We start from the raw sequence: 20,989 nt of genomic DNA, 5'->3' as shown, positions 1-20,989 counted from the left end.
CATTTAATACAATAACTTTTATTCATATGCAAAGCAATATTTATTATAATTCACATGAAAGATTCAAGAAAATATGGCAATAAACTACACTTTTTCAAAGATGACATTTGTTTTTCTTCAAATTATTATTTACTATTATCTTCAGATAGGTACTTTATACTATTATACAGTTATATAATAGCACAATACACAGAGAAATCTTATTTCCTGTACGGAAATTAAGGTGTTTTTCCAAAAAAAAGAAAGAAAGAAAAAAAGAATTGAAATTATGATTTATTATTATATTGCTCAAAGCTACATTTTGAAATAATCTTAATGAAAAGTCATGTTCTTGTCTTTTTTCTAATAGTCTGAATATTAAGCATTATCATTCTGTATATAACAGTTTTTTATATTCATATCTTACGAGTAGGAAAAAAAATGAATGGTTATTAATAAGAGGAACTAATTTTGTGTGCAGAAAAATAACTATTTGAGGCTGTTAATTAATTGTAAAGTAACTATTGATAATTTTGCAGTGCAACACAATTACTTAATATTTATTGTTTTGTAAGAATAAGTATTCATATATGTACTTATTTTTTTTAATCATAACTTTCATTTATTATATTACTTATGCAAAGGGTTTCTAGACATATTGTTTACTTCTACTGTTAAACATGTTTTTTCCAATTATGTGGTGGATAGAAGAAAATATTGATAAACTTACATAATATATATTTAGGATCGAGCTAAAAAAATTTAAAAGAATTTTAAAATATTTTACAATAAACAGTAATAGGTTTTAAATTTTTTTTTTTTTTTTTTGAAAAAAAAAATTAAATTTCTATTGAGCAATATTTCTATTCAATTAAATTTCTATTGAACACTTGTCTTTGTAAGATTAATAACAAGGGTTAAATAATTTTAAAAGAGGAAAGTTGTGGTGTTAAGATAAGAATATTAACCCTTAATTGCATTTATTGATACTCAAATCTCAATAGATATTGGTGGTTAAAATCTAATATACAAATGTAAAAGGTTAAAAATTTTATTACAAAACTCAGTTTTCAAAATCCAAAATCTTTTGAGTGATTAAAAATCTAACAACAAAGGCAAAAAATAAAATATAATTACAAAAAAAAAATTAAGCAAAAATATTTAGGATTACAATAAAGATAAAATCACTAAAAAATAGCCTGTAAAATACAAAGACTTAATTTTATAAAAAAATTTCAGCTGAATTATTCACTACATAACAGTATAACAAAGTGGGAAAAAAAAATTCATAAGAAAATAACAAAGTTAATTTAAGGTAAAAAGAGGAAACTTGTTTTACCATTTCTAGTAACAAGAAATTGCTTTTCAGGAGGGAGATATGGTTTCAAATTGGCTTCATCTCCTTTAGCCCATTGCCAAGTTGGATAATGATGAACTAGGTGGTCTCCTGCATATACAAACTATTAAAATAATAAGTGATTAGTTTAACAATATTGATTTAGTTCTGTATAAAATAATTTTGATTGTTTGTAGCTAGTTAAAATATCTCAGTAATAATCTCAGAATTACTATTATCAGAATATTATTATTAATTATTTAAAAAAATAATTATATTATTATTAATAAAAGGAAATCATTTATGACAGGAATACATTCAAGTAAACATTAGAGGTCATATCTGACAAATCACTGATTCTGAAAATTTTTCGTTCAAAAAAATCTCTATTTTATGAAAAATGACATGCAGATCTATGCAGTATAAGCCCATATAACAAGTATACTTCTTAAAATAAGAATCCTGATATAACTGTCATTACAGTAAAAAAAATTAAAAGTTAACCTTTTGATGCAGAATTTCTATTTAAATATATTTTTCATACTTTTTCATTAAATTTAATTAATTTAGGTCAAAATAAGTTAAAAATATTATAATTAGCATTTTAATGATTTATACTTATAAAATACAGCATGGGGCAGCTGTATTTTTTCCATATTAAAGCTAAAATCTTCAAATCACCACTCACTTCCAAAAGATAATTTTTCAAGTTTGCACTTAAAAAATCTAAGAGAAATGTTTATTTATCATAGAAATTTCTTTAATTTACAAAATTAATCACTGATAAATGTTTTGAATGTATAGAAAATTTTTTTTCCAAGCTACTCTTTTTAATTTTATATTTTAGTACAAATACAATTCCAATAATCTAACGAACTTTTTTTTGGTAACTATAAGACTTATTTTTATAATTTATAATTATTTTTATAATTAAAAAATACCAAAATATATTTTTGCTTGTATTTAGAGAGTCAGAAAAAATAAATAAAAGGAACAACAGTGAATCTAATTTGATTTTGAGTACATACAGTTGTGCAAGTACAAACAGATAGTAAAATAAAGTTCTACATTTTGTTGGCATTTCATAAATAATTAGCACATATTTAACAATGCATATATTAGGATTCTGAGTAAAATAAATCATTCAGAAATATTTAAAAAATTTTTTTAAGGCTTCAATTCAAGTCAAACAAAAGTGTTAGTGCTATTAACGTTCGCCCGATCAGTTAAAATAATTATTCCTTTACTGTCTCATCAAAAACAATTTATAATTATCAATGATAAAAATTATTTTACCTCATCTGGTGTCAAAACACCTGTTTCCTTAAATTTTGATTCCTAAAAAGTAAAATAATAAAATGATTAAAAATAGTCAAATTAATATAGGTGACAAGATAATTATGGTATGGTTAATTAACTTGGTAAGGTAAGGTTTTTAAATAATAAAAAGTATCTGTGATCTTATTAAAATTTTAATACAGCATAAAATTTAAATTTTAATATAGCTTTTTTTTTAAACGAGTAAAACTGTAGCATTATGGACATATAAATAAGTATTTTACCAGTGATGTACAGTGCAGGAAGAAAAAAAAAATCACTCTGAATATCTTTTGATCTAATGATAGAATTTTCACTTACTACAACTCAATCTTAAAGGCTCTAGTGGGTGACATCAAATATTCTAATTAATTAGGGACAGACAATATTTCAAGTTACAAAATCAGAAAAAAACAACAACTTTCTTTGAATAAACATACCCTTTTTTTGACGGCTTTAAATTACAGCGGCAGCTGCAATCTTTGAAATATGGTACCAATAATTTGTTAAGGAGAAGCATTCTAAAGTTTGAACTCTTAATGTTATTTTTACTCTTCGCATATCTTGGGAATTTTCTTAAGAGAATCCAACATTTTTAGTACAGAATTATAAAATTTGTTTATCCAATAATTAAATGCAAATTTTTTATAATTTTACTTTAATTATTTTGATTGTTTTATTAAAAAAAGAGTTGAAAAAATGTTGAATTGTAAGGTATAAAATTTTTTACATCATTGGAACTATTGGACCAATTTTGTTCACATTTTGTATTTTGCTCCCTAAAATTATATGCTTTAAAATAATGTAAAAATTTGTATACCCTAAGTTTCAAATTTTTTTCAACTATTATCATATAATATGATAAAAAAGAATAAATAGTAATTTAAATTTTCCTTGCATGAATTTATCTTTATATAAATGAATTTTATAATTGCGTGCAAAACTTTTTTGATTTGCTTTATAAATTTCCAACGCATGGTGAAATATGCAAAAAGTAAAATTAAGGGGCTAAAATTTGGTCTGCTCTTCTAACCAAACTATTCGGGCCTTATTTCTCAATTGCAGCTACCCCCTATATTTTTAAGGACAAAAATCCAAATTTGTCAAAAAAAAAGAAAAGAAAGAAAAAAAAAAGTTTGCTTATTCAGAGAAAATAAGTTTTTGTGCCTGATTTTGTAACTTAAAATATCCTCTGCACTGATTAATCAGCATATTTGAGGTCCCACTTTGAACCATTAAGACTGAGTCCTAGTATGAGAAGATATGATTATTAGATCAAAAGTTACTCAGGCTGATTATTTTTTTTGGCTTACTGTGTATTGTTTAAAAGTTCTTTATTTGCCCAGCGAGTTTGACTTGGGGAATCATGAAAACATTCAGGTCCAGCAGACACGACTGGAATCCATGCAAGATACAAAAAAACAGGCAAATTCTTATAGGTCCGGTGTAGATACCAAAACTTCTAGACAAATAAGAAGCTTCAAAGTCTATCAGGACCAATTAAACAAAATAATTTTTTTCAATAATCATATATGCATGATATACACCAAAATAAGAATGTCGTTTGAGAAAAAATTTAAATTTAATAGATAGAAGGTTGGTCAAGGAAAATTTAATAGATAGAAGGTTGGGCAGCTCTGAGTAAGGCTCATTGACCAAAGGTGTATTGTACCCTAACCTTAGACCATGACTATTGGAAAAGTTTTACAGCTGAAACAAAGTTCAGCAAACACCTGACAGGTATGTCCTGTAGTTCCCAGACCTTAACACAATGCTGTCCTCAATGCTCAAATCTTTAGGCAGAAAAGACCTCTCACTCACTAAGTAGTGAGAGAAGTCTCCTCTTTAAGATGCCAACCCTGCAAAGGGGATCAGGTGGAAGACTCATAATGTGGAGGTGTCTCCTGAGGGTGCAATAGCCAGTAGGAAGACCTATGATCTTCATCAAATTATTCCTGATAAGCCTAAGAAGCTCTTTTTGACGCACATCAGGACAGATTTAACTCCTTAGCTCGCGTCTGAACGTCCAAAATGCACCATTGCTCATAGGCAATCTTGTCATAGAGCTTGAAAATAGTGACCCAGAAGGATGCAGGAGTGATTCCTAAAGATGGTTCTGGGTCACAAAGCAACGCACTGTAGACATTTGTGTGTGTTTGATAATTAAAATTGAGTTTAAAAAAAAATAATTAGTGATTTTCAAACAAATTTCTTCAAAATTAAGTGGTGACAGAAGGGCAGAAATTAGTTACAAGAGTCAACAAATTGCTTCCAGAAAGCTTTTCACTTTACTTAAATCTGCTGATAATTTTAAAGCTCCTTGAGCTATACGCTTGGATCTTTAGAGCAATTAAGATGAAAAATTACCACGATTAAAGATAAATGTGAAGATTGTGTTTGCATTTTTTTGTGATATAGAGAAGGCAATCAGCAAAGTTATAACCAAAAACTTAGGTCTATTTTAACAAAGGATCCTAAACAAAAATCTTAATAAAAGAAAAGTTATTGTCAAAAAATGACTGCAGACATTAGAAAAAAAATCAAAGATCTATTATGGGGGGAATACAAGTTTAAATCAATCTAAACACAAAAAAAATCAATGAAAATTTTTAATTTGCATGAAATAATGGAAATAGCTTGTCCCTAATGTTTTTGAGCAAAGATTTCAGCTGTGATCTGAGGCAGAGTAATCGCCAAGTCTTGGCAACTTTCGGGCAGCGGCCACCAAGGAACTAAAAGAACATCATACAAAGGGATCATACATACTCATGGCCATCCCCATACAAAATCTCTACCCCTTTTTTTTTGCTTTTAAAAAAAATTTGCAAGTTTAAAATCTATTTGGCGCCTTGTCGGTTGTAGTTGACTTGAGGAGATTTCTGTATCATGATCTGTGGCAGAAAAATTGCCAAGTCTTGGCAACTACTGGGCATCAGGGAACTAAAAAAAAAAATCACAGAAAGGGACCAACTATATAATAAGGTATAACTCATGGCCACTCTCAGGCCAATATCTACATATTTTTTTAATAAAAATGCACAAATTTAAAATCTATTTGGTACCTTGGCGATTGCAGTTGACGCTAGAGATCACAACATGGAAATATTCCCGCTTTAGATTATCCTCCATCTCCATAAAATATTTAACAAATATGCTTCCCAATTTTCTAACCATTTTTATCAGACAATTTTTGCATATTATAATAGCATATTTGATTTAAAACATTTATTTTTCCAAACTATACAATTTTGGGCTGCTAATTATGTGCAAATGACTAAGTCAATTTGTACATAATTTTAAAATCGTAAAAGATTAACTTAAACAATCTATTTTTATAAGTAATTTCTCTTAAAGCTTACAATAGAAAAATCGAACGAATTTGATGCAATATAATGCGAATGAGGCAAATATTAGATACGATTTAACTAATTGCAATATCATTATGATAAGAAAATAATAATTGGAACGATTTATTAGCTTGTTTAAAAATTTCTTATTGCAATCTTTTTAAATAAAGAGATCCACAGAGATACTAAGTAAAGCGACGATACCTTCAGAATAGGAGTAAAAAATTCAGCTACATTCAAAGCTTTTCCTTTAACATTATTCACTAAACTTTGCATTTTTCAAGTTTTTATAGATTTCTTATAATTATAGGTGTCTAAAATTGGAAAGGTTGAACAATGATCGCGTGACACAACTGATATTGATAACAACAAAGTGGCATCTTGTCAATTTCTTTAAAATAAAATGATTCAAAGCGTTGTCGTCGTTTAGAATTTTTTGAGTTTTATTTCGTAAAAAATATTCCAGTTCTTAGTGACTTGAAAAAGACTAAGTTGAAAACAGTTAAGTCTGAATAAGTCTAAATCGTTGCATAAGTTTAAAAATATTACTTTAAGAACTTTAGTTTCATAGACGAAAAAATGTTGTTTACAAAAATTTCAAGAGATGAGTTGCAAGAGCTTTTCTTGAAATAATTATTGACGACTTTACGTGAAATGTAAATGAAATATTTATTTGCATATGCTATAATTTTATCGTAGCAGAAGTTTCATAGCATATTTAATAAAAAAAACGTAAATAATGAAACAATTTTTGATTTTCTATCAATTATACACTTCAACTTTTAATTGAAGTGGCTACCGCCTTCAAATTTCAAAACCCAATCAAAACGCTTGAATAAACTGCCACATTTTCGAATGCTTTATCTTGAAAAGAATTTTTAAATTGCTCATGTGTAAATTCTAAAGATAAATTTTAATTCATTTGAACTTGTAAGTAAATTACTAATCATCATTATTCTTTAAAATGCATATTTGCCTTATCTTACGAGCCAACATATAAGTTCGATAATTAAATTTACCCAACTGCTCCGCACAAAATTTTCGGTATTCTTTCCTCATTTGTATGAAAATTTGTAATTATTGTCTTATTTTTACCTTGTTTTATTCTTTTCCTTTGAATTTCGTTTTATCCAGACACAAGGTACTAATTGTTTCAATATCTGAATGACTATAAAGCAACGTTTAAATGACTTTAACAAAAAAAAATTTTGTTGAAAGTTTTTTTAGGGATTAACTACCTAAAATATTTATGTAATTCGCAGGTTTTTTTATTAAATTTCATCATCAAGAACTCTTAACTTGCTTTTCTGTAGTAAAAAAAAAAGATTTTTTTTTGGAATTTAAATGCACCTTTAATAGAATTTGTGTATTCATACAAAATTATACCTGCTTGATGAAATGTTTTTCTGGATAAATTTAATGTATGTAAAAGCAAAATAAGTTTTATGCACTTGAGGATTATATAAGTTTACAAATATTAAGAATGATTTTTATGTGTATATATGTAATTAGTTGTTGCATGTAGTAACTGTTAATCTCGTTATTAAGTGTTTTGTAAAAAATAGCCTTTTTAAAGAAATATAAATTAAAGAGAAAAAACTATCAAAAACAACCTATTTTTTGTGAGAGGTGATCTTACAAGAGGGTTAAATTTCAAGTTTGCCGACATTTCTAGTGAAATAATATAATAACTCTTAAAAGATTTATGGTATTTATTTCCAATAATTATGTTTCAAATTACTTTTTATTTTTATTAAATATTCTACATCTTGTCACTGTGGAATGTGGGTGCTTTTGGAGATATAACTAATTGGTCAAAATACAAATTACAATTTCATTGCTACCACTTATCTTTCGTGTTAATTTTATCAATATATTATCTCTTAAAATAAAATTTAGGTTTTGCCTCCTTTAGATAAACAGGGAAACATGATGTTTTTTATTTGCATTACGTATAATATAAATTTTAATCTAGTAAAGATTTATTTAATAAATATTCAGACTAAAGTATGAAAGCTACTTTATGCCAAAAAATATTTTCATACATAGCCAAGTGTACAAGGCACCAGTGTTTTCCCTAAGCGGTCTGTCCTGCCTGCTCTTTGATTCCTGTAAATGCGTCCTCTTTGGCCTTTTAGTAAAAATAAGTCACCCATCTCTTAAAAACATTGCCTATTTATTCATATTCCATTTAAAAAAAAATTAATTCCCTTTTAAAATAATTACACAGTGGTAAAATTATCTGTGGTTATAGGTTTAATTCTGATTACTATTATTCTCTACTTGCTAACATTTTTAAGTATCTCTTCTCAGAGGGAGTTATTATTAGATTTGTTATTGGTTTTTTTTTTTTTAATAACTTTTTTTAAGGAAAAAAACTTTTTTATAAATGTTTATTTTCTCATAATTTTCAGTTTAAATTATCTATTGAGACCTATTAAGTTTATTAATTAATAATTTTTTTAGTTTACTTTTTTGAAAAAATTTGTGCTTAGAAATTATATATTAGCATGATGTTAATTATTTTATTAAAATAATTGCCATTGTTTATTACAAATGTTTCTCTACTACAAATGTTTCTCTTCTGATAATGAAAATATTTTTTTTTTTAAATATGCTTATAAAATAGTATAAAAAGGTAATTTAAAAATTGTTGAAGATCAAATTCAGTTATTACCTCATTTCACTTCAGTTATTTCATGGTGTTGAAAAAGTGCCCTTTTTTTAAGAGGCAGCTCGCCTTGAATCCCCTTACCCCATTCCTAGGTAGAATTTAGAGGCACATTGGAATTTTTTCTCAGGAATATTTCTTTTTGTTCTGCTACCTAAAATCTGCTTTGTTAGTATCATTTTATAATTGATTAGTGAATCTTTTTAACAGATTTGTTCAGCATGTTGGGCAGATGTTTGTAGATTTACAAAACAGCTGATTATAATCTGTCTTGTGTTATAACGTTTTCACAGAGAATTAAGAGATTTAAGCGTATTGAATGATGTAGTCGAGATAATATTAGATGTGGATATTTCACATTGTGGTGATGATTGACTGTTTTCTGTTTATGCAGATGGGAGAAGAAAAGTAATGACATGTTGACTAATTTATTGGTTTTTTTTTATGTAATATTATCTATAGAAATCTAATTATTAATTTTTGGTTTTAGGATTGAATTTTGTGTGGAGTTTTTTCCCCTGTAGAATAAATGTTTTAATGGGTGTAATTTTGGGTTTTGTAAAGTGATTTTGAGTCAAAGTTGCATTTTACTTTGAGTTTGTTTGTTGGGTGTGGTTTTTTGAAGATTATTGATGATCTAGGCAATAATTGAAAGTTTTTATCAAGAAAAGATGTATAAATTTTATGTTTTTGTTAAAAGTAAATGTTTTTTAGCAGTGTATTTAGACTTTTATGAGGATAAAGGATGGTGAATCTTTTTTATTTTTTTAAAGTGTTTTGAAGATTTCTGTATTTAAAAGGAATTTACGATATGTCTTTTGTTGTTGTGCTAATTTTGTGTGTGTTTGTGATATTAAACATTCTTGGATTGTTCATTATCATCATCATTGGGCCAGACAGCCCAATGTGAGCCAATGCTTTCCTCTGAAGATTTCTCCATAACAACTTTAGATTTACCTTTGATCTCCAATTCTTTTCATTAATTGCAGGAAAATCAGATTCTACTGAATCAGCCCATCTCTACCGAGGCCTTCCCAGTTTTCTTGTTCCAGTGGGTGTAAAAAGCAATATCTTTTTTATTGTATTGCCATCACTCGAGCCAACCAATTCATTCTATTTATTTTATGTACTTAATAATATCATGTTGTTTAAAAAACTTTTACACTTCTCCAATTATTGTTTCCATTTACACCACCAGAATATCTTTTTCTTAAATACTGTGTTATAATTTTCCTCCATATTTGTCATTGTCCAAATTTCAGATGCAAATGATATGTCAAGACTGACCCAACAAGAGTTTTGTGAATTAAGAACTTAGTTTTTCTAGAAAGAAACCTAGATTTAATAAATCTTCTCAACCCATAGATACTCTAATAGATACTGCCAGATACTCTAATTCTTATTTTGGTATGCTTGCAATTATGGAGTTGCTCTTTGCTTTATATATGTTATTTGTAATGAAAATTTTTTTTAGTTTTAATTTGTTTTTGCTAATGAAAAATCTCATTTCAGAATTTGTGAAATCATGGAATCTAGTATAATTTGTAAACTAAGAAGTGCCAAGTTCGCTTCGGTAATTTATTTTTGTTTAATAATTAATTTATTGTCAAGACTCTTCTTTTCTTTATTTTATGCTTTTTAATTTTAGGAAAATGTTAAACATATTTCTGTTAAAGATGCTTCAAAGCGGGCTGCTGATCCTTTGCCAGATAATGTTGGTAAAAAAAGAATACTGGGTGATATCACAAACAAGAATGTTTCGAATAAAAAGGTTGGATTTGGTAACAACAAAAAAGGAAAGAATAACTCTCATAGCTACATTGTGAGTGAAGTTGAAAAAATTAAAATCAAGGAAGAAACACCCAGTCAGGAAGAGAATAAAGAATCAGAACTGTCTGAGTCTTCAGAAAATACTATGTATGTAACTGCTTTGGAAGACAGGTATTTGTACGAATATTTTTATTCCAAAAGCAGGGGTCTGTCCAGGCCGAATTTACTACCGTTTAGCGGTACCTTCACAAATTCAACTATAGGAAAAACGGTAGTTTCACAAATTCAATTTTAGGAAAAACGGTAGTTTCACAAAATACTTTTTCTTAAAATTTTATTTTTGTATCCCTTAAGAAGCGATAAATCCATATTTTTGTGTTGATTTTTAAATATAATTTTTAATTTTTCACAAATTATGTCTAAATTTTCACAAAATAGGTACCTCTCAGAAAAACCTAGACAGACCCCTGAAAAGTTCCAGTTCCAAGTAGCTAGTGATATCTGATTAAAAGAAAAACGTTTGGAGAATTCTTGTTTGCTGAATCAAAATAAAATTACCATATGCAAATTATTGCAAACAGAATATAATTTTTCCCTTTGGCTTTTTATAGCTATAAGAAAATTTATAAGATACATATTGTGATTTCAGATATAAAGTTAAATTTGTTTTTGAATTTTTAAGCGGAAATTTTCTTATGAAAACCTATTTTGACTTTGCCTTTGTCAGGTGCCATTTAATTTGATAGATCTTACATATTTATCTTATTTAAGTAACAGATTTAGCTTGTACAGGTAATTAAGTTTTCTGCACGTTTAATAGTAAGTCAAAGAAAGTGCTAACAGTTGTTTTTGTTTCAACCTAATAGCTTACTAAGAAACTGCAAGAGTTGCTAATTTTTGCATTACTAATAAGTTAAATGTATTTTTTTTAAAAATCTTTTTGTTATAAGACTTGTGATTTATATGAACCACTTTCTTCTTTTAATGTTAAAATTTATGCTGCACAACAAATATTAAATACAGCATTTCGTAATTATTTCTTTTTTACATATACCTTTTTAAGGGAGATTTATGCAAAACCTAGTTTTTATCACATGTATCAAAATTTATAAAAAAATTGCTTTACTCTTGAATAAAAACATTTTCACCATTTTTTTAAATTTATTTTTCAGTGTTATAGACATTAGTCCATGTAAAGAAGAGAAGAAAGAAGAGCTTGTGAAAGAACCTTTGCCTCCTGGTGTGGAGGATTTTGATAAAGCTTGTCTAGATGATCCATTTAGTGTTCCTCAATATGTTGCTGATGTTTTTAAATACTATAAAGAAAGAGAAGTAAAGAACTATTAGTTATCTTTGTTATTTCACTTTATTGGGAATAGTTTCATTTTAAATATATTTGAAGTTGTTCATATCCAAATTTCTAAAAATCTCTAAATTGTTTGAGTTTTTATTTTTGTTTAAATCGAATGTTGCAAAATTTCCTTAAGATTTTTAATAAAATTTTCAAAAAAATTTTTGTAAGTGACTAGGTTTAAATATGTCGATTCTTTATATAGGTTGTCCTTTAATATTAAATAATATCTTACTGAAGCTATACGTTTAGTACTCTGAAAAGTTTTCCTATATAATTTTTTATTTATTAATTTTTTCTTCTGTAATGTTGTTTTTTACGAATTACCCAAATTTTAGTTTGAAATATCTGTATGTGTAATTTGAAATTTCTGAAACTGGTTTTGAGTGTGTACTTAACGCATACAATCTTAAAAAAATAAATTTCATGCTTTTGAGTTTAAAATATTAGATTGGGTCTTTTAAAATTTGTTATCTGATGTAATAAGATATCTTCAAAATTTTGCTCTTTAGTTTAAAATAATAAATCTATTCCTTTCAATTTTTTTTATTAATCCCGATCAGTTCTTCATTTAATCTTCAAATGTTGAACATTTATGAAATTAAAAGTTGTACTTTCTTATCTGCCTATCTATGTAATTATAAACTTCAATTTCTTGACAATTTTCAGTAATAAAAATGAAAATTTCTATTAGCTTCTGAACTCGTCTTTAATCAGGGTTCGTGTTTGTCCTTATATTCCTGATTTTCTTTATGAAAAATATTTTGTCCTGATATTTTTATTTTTGTATGTTTATTTTCTACAGATTACAAATTTGGATTTTATTATAGAATCATAAGATTTGGATTTTCTTTTTTCATCTTTTTTTTTTTTATTTTTTTTTTTTTTATTTTTTTTTTTTTTTTTTTTTCAATTTTTATTAATGCCATCTTTTTTTTAAAATTTTAATTAATGCCAATAAAAATCTAAAATATTTGTTACTTCAAACTTAGGGACTAATTTTATGTCATTGTAAACTGTAAATTAAATTTAATATTAAATTTTTACATAAAATACTTTATATTATACATAATATTCTGTCAACAAACAATTTATTTTATGAAATCTAATAAGTTTAAATTAAATGAATTAGTTTTTATTTTGATAATTTACTTTTTTCTTCGATTAAACGACTTCTTTAGGATTTTTTTTTTTTTTTTGTTTTTTTTTTTTTGTTTAGAATATTTGGATCAATGTATTTTATTACATTTTCCAACTTGCAGTATATTTTATCTTATACAAAAAAAAATTTTATTCTTCAAGAAATAAGTGAAGCATTGCATCATAGATAACTTTTTATGTCCTACTAGTCTCATGTTTTTAAGACTTCATGCACTGAATTAGCAAAATATCTTGCTAGTAGGCATGTAACTGATATACATCTTTGAACTTCCTGTGATGAAATCTATATTTTATGTGTATATTAGGATTTTAGATGGGTTGTAAATTTAGCAAAATTCTGTAATACTTTATTTTGATACATTATCAAATAATTTTTGCCAGGTACCTTCTATTCAATGGCTTGGTTTTGTTAAAATTTATTACTTCAGAAAATTCTTGAATTTCGAATTCAAAATACTAAAAACAAAATGCTTTATCAAATATGCGTTATATTAATAGGCAATTATATTAAACTGATTGAAAATATCTTAAAAGAAATGGCTACAAAATATGTCATAAGATAATTGTTTACATAAAAAGAAATGTGTGGAAAATAAGTTAAAATATAAACGATACTGTGGTGTCAAAGGTAAAAGTGCCTCATGGTAATTTATATAAAAATCAAAATTGCTCTAATTCTACATATATTTGCAATCAGACCAGTCTTTATTTAATGTATTTCATTAATTATTTACTTCACTTTCAGTTTTGGTGGGAATTTTCAGAAAAACCTGATTTTCTTAGAGTCAATGTGGCTAAATTTTCAAGTGATTTAGTCTTTCATTCAACAGTCTTTGACTTAAAAGAAAATAAATATATTAAGTTAAGACTTAATATTTTTAAATCTTCAACTTTTTATCCTAACAAATATTTATTTTGAATTCTTCGTCATCTGGTTAATCTTACTGTGAAAAGGCCAAAAAATAAGTCCAAAAGATATCTGAGCATATAAAAGCTTCATTCAGACATATATTTAGACTAATAAAATATTTTAGATTTTTCCAACCCTTGTAATCAAATAAAATATATTATTTTCTAAAAAATTATTTCAAGTGGCAATTTTTCTTTCTTTCTAGACTAAATTTGTAATCAGTAACTACTTAGACAAACAGCGTGAGATGACAAAGTCTATGAGAGCTATTCTTGTTGATTGGATGGTTGAAGTGCAAGAGAGTTTTGAGTTGAATCATGAAACACTCTATTTGGCAGTTAAATTAGTCGATTATTACCTTATGCATCACTTTGTAGTCAAGACAAAATTGCAGTTAATTGGTGCTACAGCTCTTTTTATTGCTTCCAAGTATGATGTAAGTTTTTCAAAATATTTTTACGATTTTTATGTATTGTATTATATTTTTAACAAAAGTTGGTGAAATTATTAAAATGCTATGTGAAACTTATACTTTTTGGTAGATTCTAACTAAAGAATATTATCTCATTAAATTTTATGATTTTTAGGCTGGTAATTTCATAGGGTATTTCTTTTATATAAGCTAGTTAATATTGCTCTTTCTTGAAAATAAAATGCTGGTGTACAAAATGCTAAAAAGACTCATGGATTCCAGCATTCTAAAAAGAGATCAGTCTAATTATTCCTAATTTTTTTTATGTACTTTATCAGCTGCAAATTTTAACGTAACATTCATTACATCACTTTTGAAGTACTAGAGATCTCATCAGAGTTCGTGTTTTAAAAAAAAAAAAAAAATCAGATTTTTTTGATTTAAATCAGAATTTTTTTATTTTTATTCAAACACATTGTAAGAACTTTAGTTTATGATTAAAAATACTTTATATATGTTTAATCAAAATTAAATTAATGTGAAAGCAATATTATAACAATATTTTAGAAGCTCTAACTTACTAATATAATTTTTCATTACAATACATAGCTTTGAATGCATAGCAACCATTTTGAAACAAATGCATAATTGAAATTTGAAGACTAGTAGAGAATTTAATGAAAGTGGTCTGTCTAGGTTTTTCTGAGAGGTATTTAATTTGTGAAAGTTTAGACATAATTTGTGAAAATTAAAAATAACATTAAAAAATCAACACAAAAATATGGATTTATTTGTTTCTTACGAAACACAAAAATAAAATTAAAAAAAAAAAAAAGTATTCCTAAAGTTGAATTTGTGAACGTACCCTAAGCAGTAGCAAATTTGGCTTGGGCAGACTCTTTAACTTATTAAATTTAAGTTTCAATTAGCAAACCATAATTTTAATTTAAAATTGTGTTTTTTCTCTCTTGATTTTTAATATGACAAAATAAATGTAACAGATTGTGTTTATAAATGTAGTCACTCATCAATATTTTTATATTAAAATATTAATTTTTAATTCTATATCAAAATAGACCAGCTAAAATTTTTTTTTAAAAAATCTATCTCATCGGAATTTTTTTTAACAAAATTTTTTTATAGAAAATCTGATAATGTCAAAGATACTGTAAACATATTATGAGAAAAAATACCAGTTAATAACTCTACTGCCTCAAATAGACTTTGAAAGAGAAGAATGACACTATATCAGGAAATATCTGAATTCATTATCCTTTTTTTTTCGTTCTATTTTTGGCATATTAGGGTATAATTCTTTTTAATATAATCCCAAGCTTTAGAAATAAACATTTTTCTTTAATAAAATATAATGGTGATTTTAATACCATGCTGTTTCAATCAAAAAGTGAAATTTTAATTAAGATTATTCACATTTTTTTTTCTTTTCGAAATTCATGTCTATTAATTACTTTCTACAGCTATGCAAGTCTATATTAAGACAATATTAAATGCGTACTTTAATCTGCACTTTCAATCTCAAGAATCAAAAGATTTTTAAAAATGTAATTTCAAATGTGCTGGAATTTAACACACACCAAGAAAGTAATTTCATTAACTAAAATTAATTAACACAGCAATTTATTTAAAATAAATTTTAAAACTAAGGAAAGAAAATAATAAAAGTATCAATAATTTAAAACATTGTTTTTTAACTTTTAAAATCAATATATATATTTAAAAAAATCAGTTGATTTAAATCAATGATTTTTTTAAAAAAATCATTTGATTTAAATCATGAGTTAAATCAAGCTGATTTAAATCAACGAACCCTGGCTCTCATTCTAGATTTAAAGCACTTTTGCATAAAATAAAATCAAATTTATGCTTCAAAAAAAATAAATAAAGGCCTAGTTTAGGTTTACAAATAAAAATTGGAAGTTTTGTCTCATTCAAAATTTTTTGAATTTTGTAAAAAAAATTAAGTTTATTGTTTCTTTAACAAGTAAGGATTGCTTAATGAACTTAATATGGGTTTGCTAGAATAGTTCATAATTCTTGTTTTCTGTTTCAAAATCGATTATGTTTCGTTCGTATGTTTAAACTGATTACTATAAGTTCTTAACTCATTCGGATTTTTGAATAGAAATATCATTATATTACCCTTCTTTTTTTGCACTTGCTCTTAGTTAAGGAAAATAAAAAATAAATTTTTTGTTCTTTATTTTACTAATCTTTTATCTTGAATACAGCATTGAGAAAAGACTGCTTTTCTAATTCATGACAGAAGAATTAACACTAGAATAATTAAATACCTAAATAAATTTTGTTAAGATGCTAATGACATGTACTCTGCTCATTTTTCCTTACATTTGTAATAATATACTTATTCAATAGAAATGTCTTTATTTAATTTTTAAAGTGTATTTTTAGCTTGTAGTTGATGCCTTTCTTTTTAGTAGTTTCATATATTTAGTTTAAAACATTACACTTAAATTTATCTGTAGGAGAGAGTACCACCTCTTGTTGATGACTTCTTGTACATATGTGGTGATAGTTATGATAGGGATGAGATGCTTGAGACTGAAATAAAAATTTTGAAAACTGTGGACTATGACTTGGGAATTCCACTATCATACAGATTTCTCCGTAGATATGCCAGGGTAAATAACCGTCCCTCAATTTTTTTTCTCTGTTATGTATTGTTATAAAATCTCACTCTCCCTGGATTTGTTTTAGTGTGATCGAATTCCTATGGATTTATTGACACTAGCTAGATATATTTTGGAAACTTCCCTGATGGATTACGATTGCATTGATGTATTAGATTCCAAAATTGCTGCAGCGGCTTTATTACTGGCTTTAAAGATGAAATCTCAACATTGGGTAATTGATAAATGTTCATCAAATACTTCATTGTTTTTATTTATGAAACTTATATATTGTCTTTGTTTTTCTATGTTACTTTGTTTAATTTTTTAAAAATATTTTTCAACAATTACTAGCATTTTTGTTCTGCTGATTTTTACATAAAATCTTCAATACATATTTTTGCAGTTCTTAAACAATTTTTTAGTAAAACCATTTTAATAAAATGTATACAAGCTTACTCTTTTAATGACATCATTTATAGCAGTGGTTCTCAAAAGGTGTACTACAGAATTCTGGGGTTCTGTGGATAGGACACGGGTTCTGTGACTTTTTTTTAAATCTATGATGATTTGTAAAACTTGTAATAAGTTCGTATCAAACCAATAACTGGTTATTTATTTAATATTTAGGTTATTTTTATGAAATTAATCAGTTAAAATGCCAATAAAAAAGGGCAAATTTTAAAAGAATTTTTCCCCATATTATCCTGAATAAATCACAAAAAGTATATGCATTTACATTGGATTACATCAGTATTTTGCATAGTTTTAAAATTCAAAATAAAATATTTAAATTCAAGAATAAAGAATTATTTCTCTGCATTAATTATTCTAACAATTCTAACAGCTCAACCAAAACCTACTAGACTAAGAGCTGCTTCAGGTTTGCTATTTTAACGTTATAAGATAATAGAAAACTGTTTCAAAATTAAGTTGTAGTTTTTTTTCTCTTTTGGTTAGCATATTCGTTACCTGCTGATAAAATTTAAGTCTGGTTTCTGGCAAAGGAAGTTTGATCGTTTATAGTTCTGTAGTTCAAAAAAATGGGAAAGCACTGACAAAGTATAAATGGTAAAGCATTCGGAAGTCACCCAACAGCTCATCACTAGCACTTAGTTATTTTTTTTTTCTTATTTTGATTTATGTTCTTAATTTTATCTTCACCAGTCACATAACAAGTGGAAATAAGTAATAAATGAATGATAGTAGATTGGGGGGGAGATTCACAGAAATCTTGATAGAGTTTGGAAAAAGCTTAATGATAGTAAATTTGTATTTTTTTCAGTTTAATTGAAATCAGTAATTGTTTTTAGAGCTATTAATAAAACATATGTTAATTTTATATCTGTTAATAAGATTTCGATTTTCATATTGATTACAGACTCCCACACTTCAATATTATTCTGGATATTCAGAAGAAGAATTGATAGAAATTGTGATAATACTAAATAAGAGCATTTCTAATCCTCCACGAAAACTGCTTCAAACAATACGAACAAAGTACTCCCATCAGTAAGTTTGATTTTCACCTATTTTATTTTATATATATTTTGTAGAAAATAAAATTTAAATCAGTCTCATTGAACAATTAATAAGGATTATTTGTTGGAAAGTTAAGATTAGAAAGTTTTTAAAAAAAAGTTTTTTTTTAGGATCTAGAAAAAGTTATTAGCTTCAATTTTTGTCTATTGATCTATATATATATATATAAATGATATCTTGTGGAATTTAGTTTCTGTTAATATCTGGGAGCAGCAATTTCATATATTACTCCAATATTAAAAACAAATTAATTTTATATAATATGCTATATTAAATTAGACATTGAGTTTAACACTCTTACTCTATGTGCAAATGTCAATGGAAAAAATTATAATGTACTCATTGTTATATATATACTCATTTATATTTTATAACTATATAAACAAAATTATGTAATTGGTTTAATCCTGATAAAGTTCTATGATATCTTTTCTTATTCACAATGTTAAATGTTATACTTTTTAAAGTGAATAAAATCTCAAGGGTATGGTTTGTTTTTGGTTATTATTCAAAATGTAAAAGTATTTAACTAAAATATTTTAAGCTTTTTTTTAATTTTTTTTTTAAGTGAAACAAAAAAAAAACTACATCAGTTTTTTCTCAGTTAAATGTAATATTTTTCAACATAAAAAAATCAGATGTTTTTGATCATTAAAAAAAAATAGAAAATTTTCTTCAATATTAACGTTTTATGATATTTTCAAATAATATATTTTTGATATTTTCAAATACCTAATTATGAGTATTCACCTAAAAAACATAAGATATGCAATTTAGATTAAATTTTTGGTGGTAGCGTATAATTTGACGGCACAGTTACCTTTTAAAAATACTAGTAGGTAAATGCTTCACATTAATAGAATAGGAGGTATAATACTTATAATTAAAAGGGGGGAAATGCAAATTTTTTTCGCAATTAGTTATCATTATGATATGCCGAAATTTATCTGCAGCTATGTACCGTCGAACTGTGAAAATTATTTTTTTCTTCGCTGAAATTTATTTAACTCTCAAGGAGAGCAGATTTTTCACGTTATTGATTTGTCAAAACTTTTGTCATCTTCAAAATCATCATTTTTTGTGAAAAATGGACTAAACCATTAGTCTTCCTTGGTCTTCAAATATGAGCAGCACAATCATGGTAACTAAAATGCTCACAAGATGTGGAAAATAGTTTCAAAGATTGGGTCTAAACTGATGCCTTTTTCACCATATGATTTAATTATATTATTTATCATTACTTTTAAGTCTTAGAATCACCCCTTAAATGGTAGTGTTAAAAATTAGTCAAAAAGACAGTAAACAATTTAAGCCTGGGTTAATGTAGTGATGTTTGTAGTGTTTCTTAAATTATCTTAATGTGCAGACTCCACATACAAGTACTCTGTTTACATACTGTTGGTAGAATGTTATCTGTTGAGAGAATATTTGAAAACTTAACATTGTTAAAATGTAGGCGGTGTAATTATAATTTTTGTATGTTTTGGATGCTCGTATGTTAATTCAAGATGGCTACTAAAGTTATCTCAAAGGGATATGCTAACAGGAGGTAACTGCCATATGGGCTTAAATCACAGCATCTAAAACAATTTCTAACTTTTCCTAAATTGTTAATACTTTGATCCTTAATTCACTAGAGTTTGGACTTCGGATGTTTTCCAAAAGATTTTGTGGTTTGTTAGTCCATTGGTGCAGATCTTCTGAAAAAAAAATTTTTGCTAGAAGAATTTAAACAAAATGTATAGTATTAATATTTTGTTAACAAAAGTATTTTATGTCAGAAACAGAAGTTTTCTAAGATTGTTGTGAAATTATTATTATTTTTTTTTAAATCACACCTTGAGTGATCTAGTATAAATGAATAAACTGCTGCATCAGCACATCTCACCAGGATGACTAGAAAAAAGGAGGTAAAGATAATTCCTAAAACCACTTTTAACCTTTCCTCACACATTTACTTTGGTTTGTTTTGGAAATATAGCAAAAAGTTCCTTATTCCTGATGCATATTGATTGTTCTTCGTTAACCTTGTAGGTCTTTTTCTAATGTAGTAATGCTTTTAATTTTCTGAAACAATAGCTACATTATGTAGTTCTTGTTTATGTTATGTAGCTACATTTGTATTTATGTGTTGTAACATTTTTTTGTTTCTTCTTAGGATATTCTTTGGAGTTGCCAAAATTCCTCCTTTATCTGCAGCAACCTTAGAATAAATGCTGTGAAAAATTTGCTCAAATATTCACTTCATAAATTTTAAAAAATAAAATAAAACATTTGTATATTTTCATTAGATGTGTAAATACATTTGAAAGAAGTCTAATAGTTGGACTAAATTTTGTATATTTGTTTGTATTTTTACATGATGTGTATTTTGTCTGTAATTTTCTTTTTAATGTAATCATGAAATTATAAATGGACCAATTCAGAACTATTTATTTTCAGGTGCAATTCTAAAATTGAAAGATGTTATGTTTTCTTGATTTGCATCTGACCAAAGTCAATTATGACTGGTTTAAATTTTACAAAATAAAATATTTAAATAATA

The 20,989-nt window shown here is 26.1% G+C and overlaps 2 protein-coding genes across 11 annotated transcripts in view; one reads left to right on the top strand and one right to left on the bottom strand.

Moving 5' to 3' along the window:
* Positions 1 to 6,609, bottom strand: part of Atg3 (Autophagy-related protein 3) — a 16,926-nt gene extending 10,317 nt beyond the window's left edge. The window contains exons 1-3 of the mRNA XM_016052953.5: positions 6,184 to 6,609; positions 2,612 to 2,653; positions 1,319 to 1,439 (exon numbers count right to left, since the gene is read on the bottom strand). Of these exons, the coding sequence (XP_015908439.1) occupies positions 1,319 to 1,439; positions 2,612 to 2,653; positions 6,184 to 6,255 (235 nt within the window). The 5' untranslated portion in view covers positions 6,256 to 6,609. The remainder of the gene's footprint in view (positions 1 to 1,318; positions 1,440 to 2,611; positions 2,654 to 6,183) is intronic.
* Positions 6,561 to 20,989, top strand: CycB3 (cyclin B3). 10 transcript variants are annotated; one of them, XM_087159296.1, is made up of 10 exons: positions 6,809 to 6,909; positions 9,913 to 10,057; positions 10,163 to 10,223; positions 10,299 to 10,591; positions 11,593 to 11,752; positions 14,048 to 14,278; positions 16,759 to 16,914; positions 16,991 to 17,137; positions 18,284 to 18,414; positions 20,603 to 20,989. In XM_087159296.1, exons 3-10 carry the CDS (start codon positions 10,176 to 10,178, stop codon positions 20,655 to 20,657), a joined length of 1,221 nt encoding a protein of 406 aa, XP_087015422.1. In that variant the 5' UTR covers positions 6,809 to 6,909; positions 9,913 to 10,057; positions 10,163 to 10,175; the 3' UTR covers positions 20,658 to 20,989. The 10 variants fall into 10 exon arrangements, with proteins under 10 accessions (XP_015908434.1, XP_015908438.1, XP_087015422.1 ...); XM_071179359.2 differs by lacking the exon at positions 9,913 to 10,057 and adding an exon at positions 9,640 to 9,701 and having other exon boundaries at positions 6,830 to 6,909; XM_016052948.5 differs by lacking the exon at positions 9,913 to 10,057 and having other exon boundaries at positions 6,561 to 6,909.

This window comes from Parasteatoda tepidariorum, chromosome 3 (assembly GCF_982258835.1).
Source record: "Parasteatoda tepidariorum strain Cologne lab strain chromosome 3, Ptep-v5.0, whole genome shotgun sequence".
NCBI classification, from domain to species: domain Eukaryota; kingdom Metazoa; phylum Arthropoda; class Arachnida; order Araneae; family Theridiidae; genus Parasteatoda; species Parasteatoda tepidariorum.
The sequence above is the reverse complement of the archived record's forward strand: the minus strand, read 5'-3'. Positions and strand labels throughout refer to the sequence as shown.

Coding starts and splice junctions, on each gene's coding strand:
- CycB3 (XM_043043705.3), top strand. CDS start 8,994: ATGTGGATATTTCACATTGTGGTGATGATTGACTGTTTTCTGTTTATG. Junction 10,592..11,592: donor GTAACTGCTTTGGAAGACAG/GTATTTGTACGA, acceptor TTTATTTTTCAG/TGTTATAGACATTAGTCCAT. Junction 14,279..16,758: donor TTATTGCTTCCAAGTATGAT/GTAAGTTTTTCA, acceptor ATTTATCTGTAG/GAGAGAGTACCACCTCTTGT.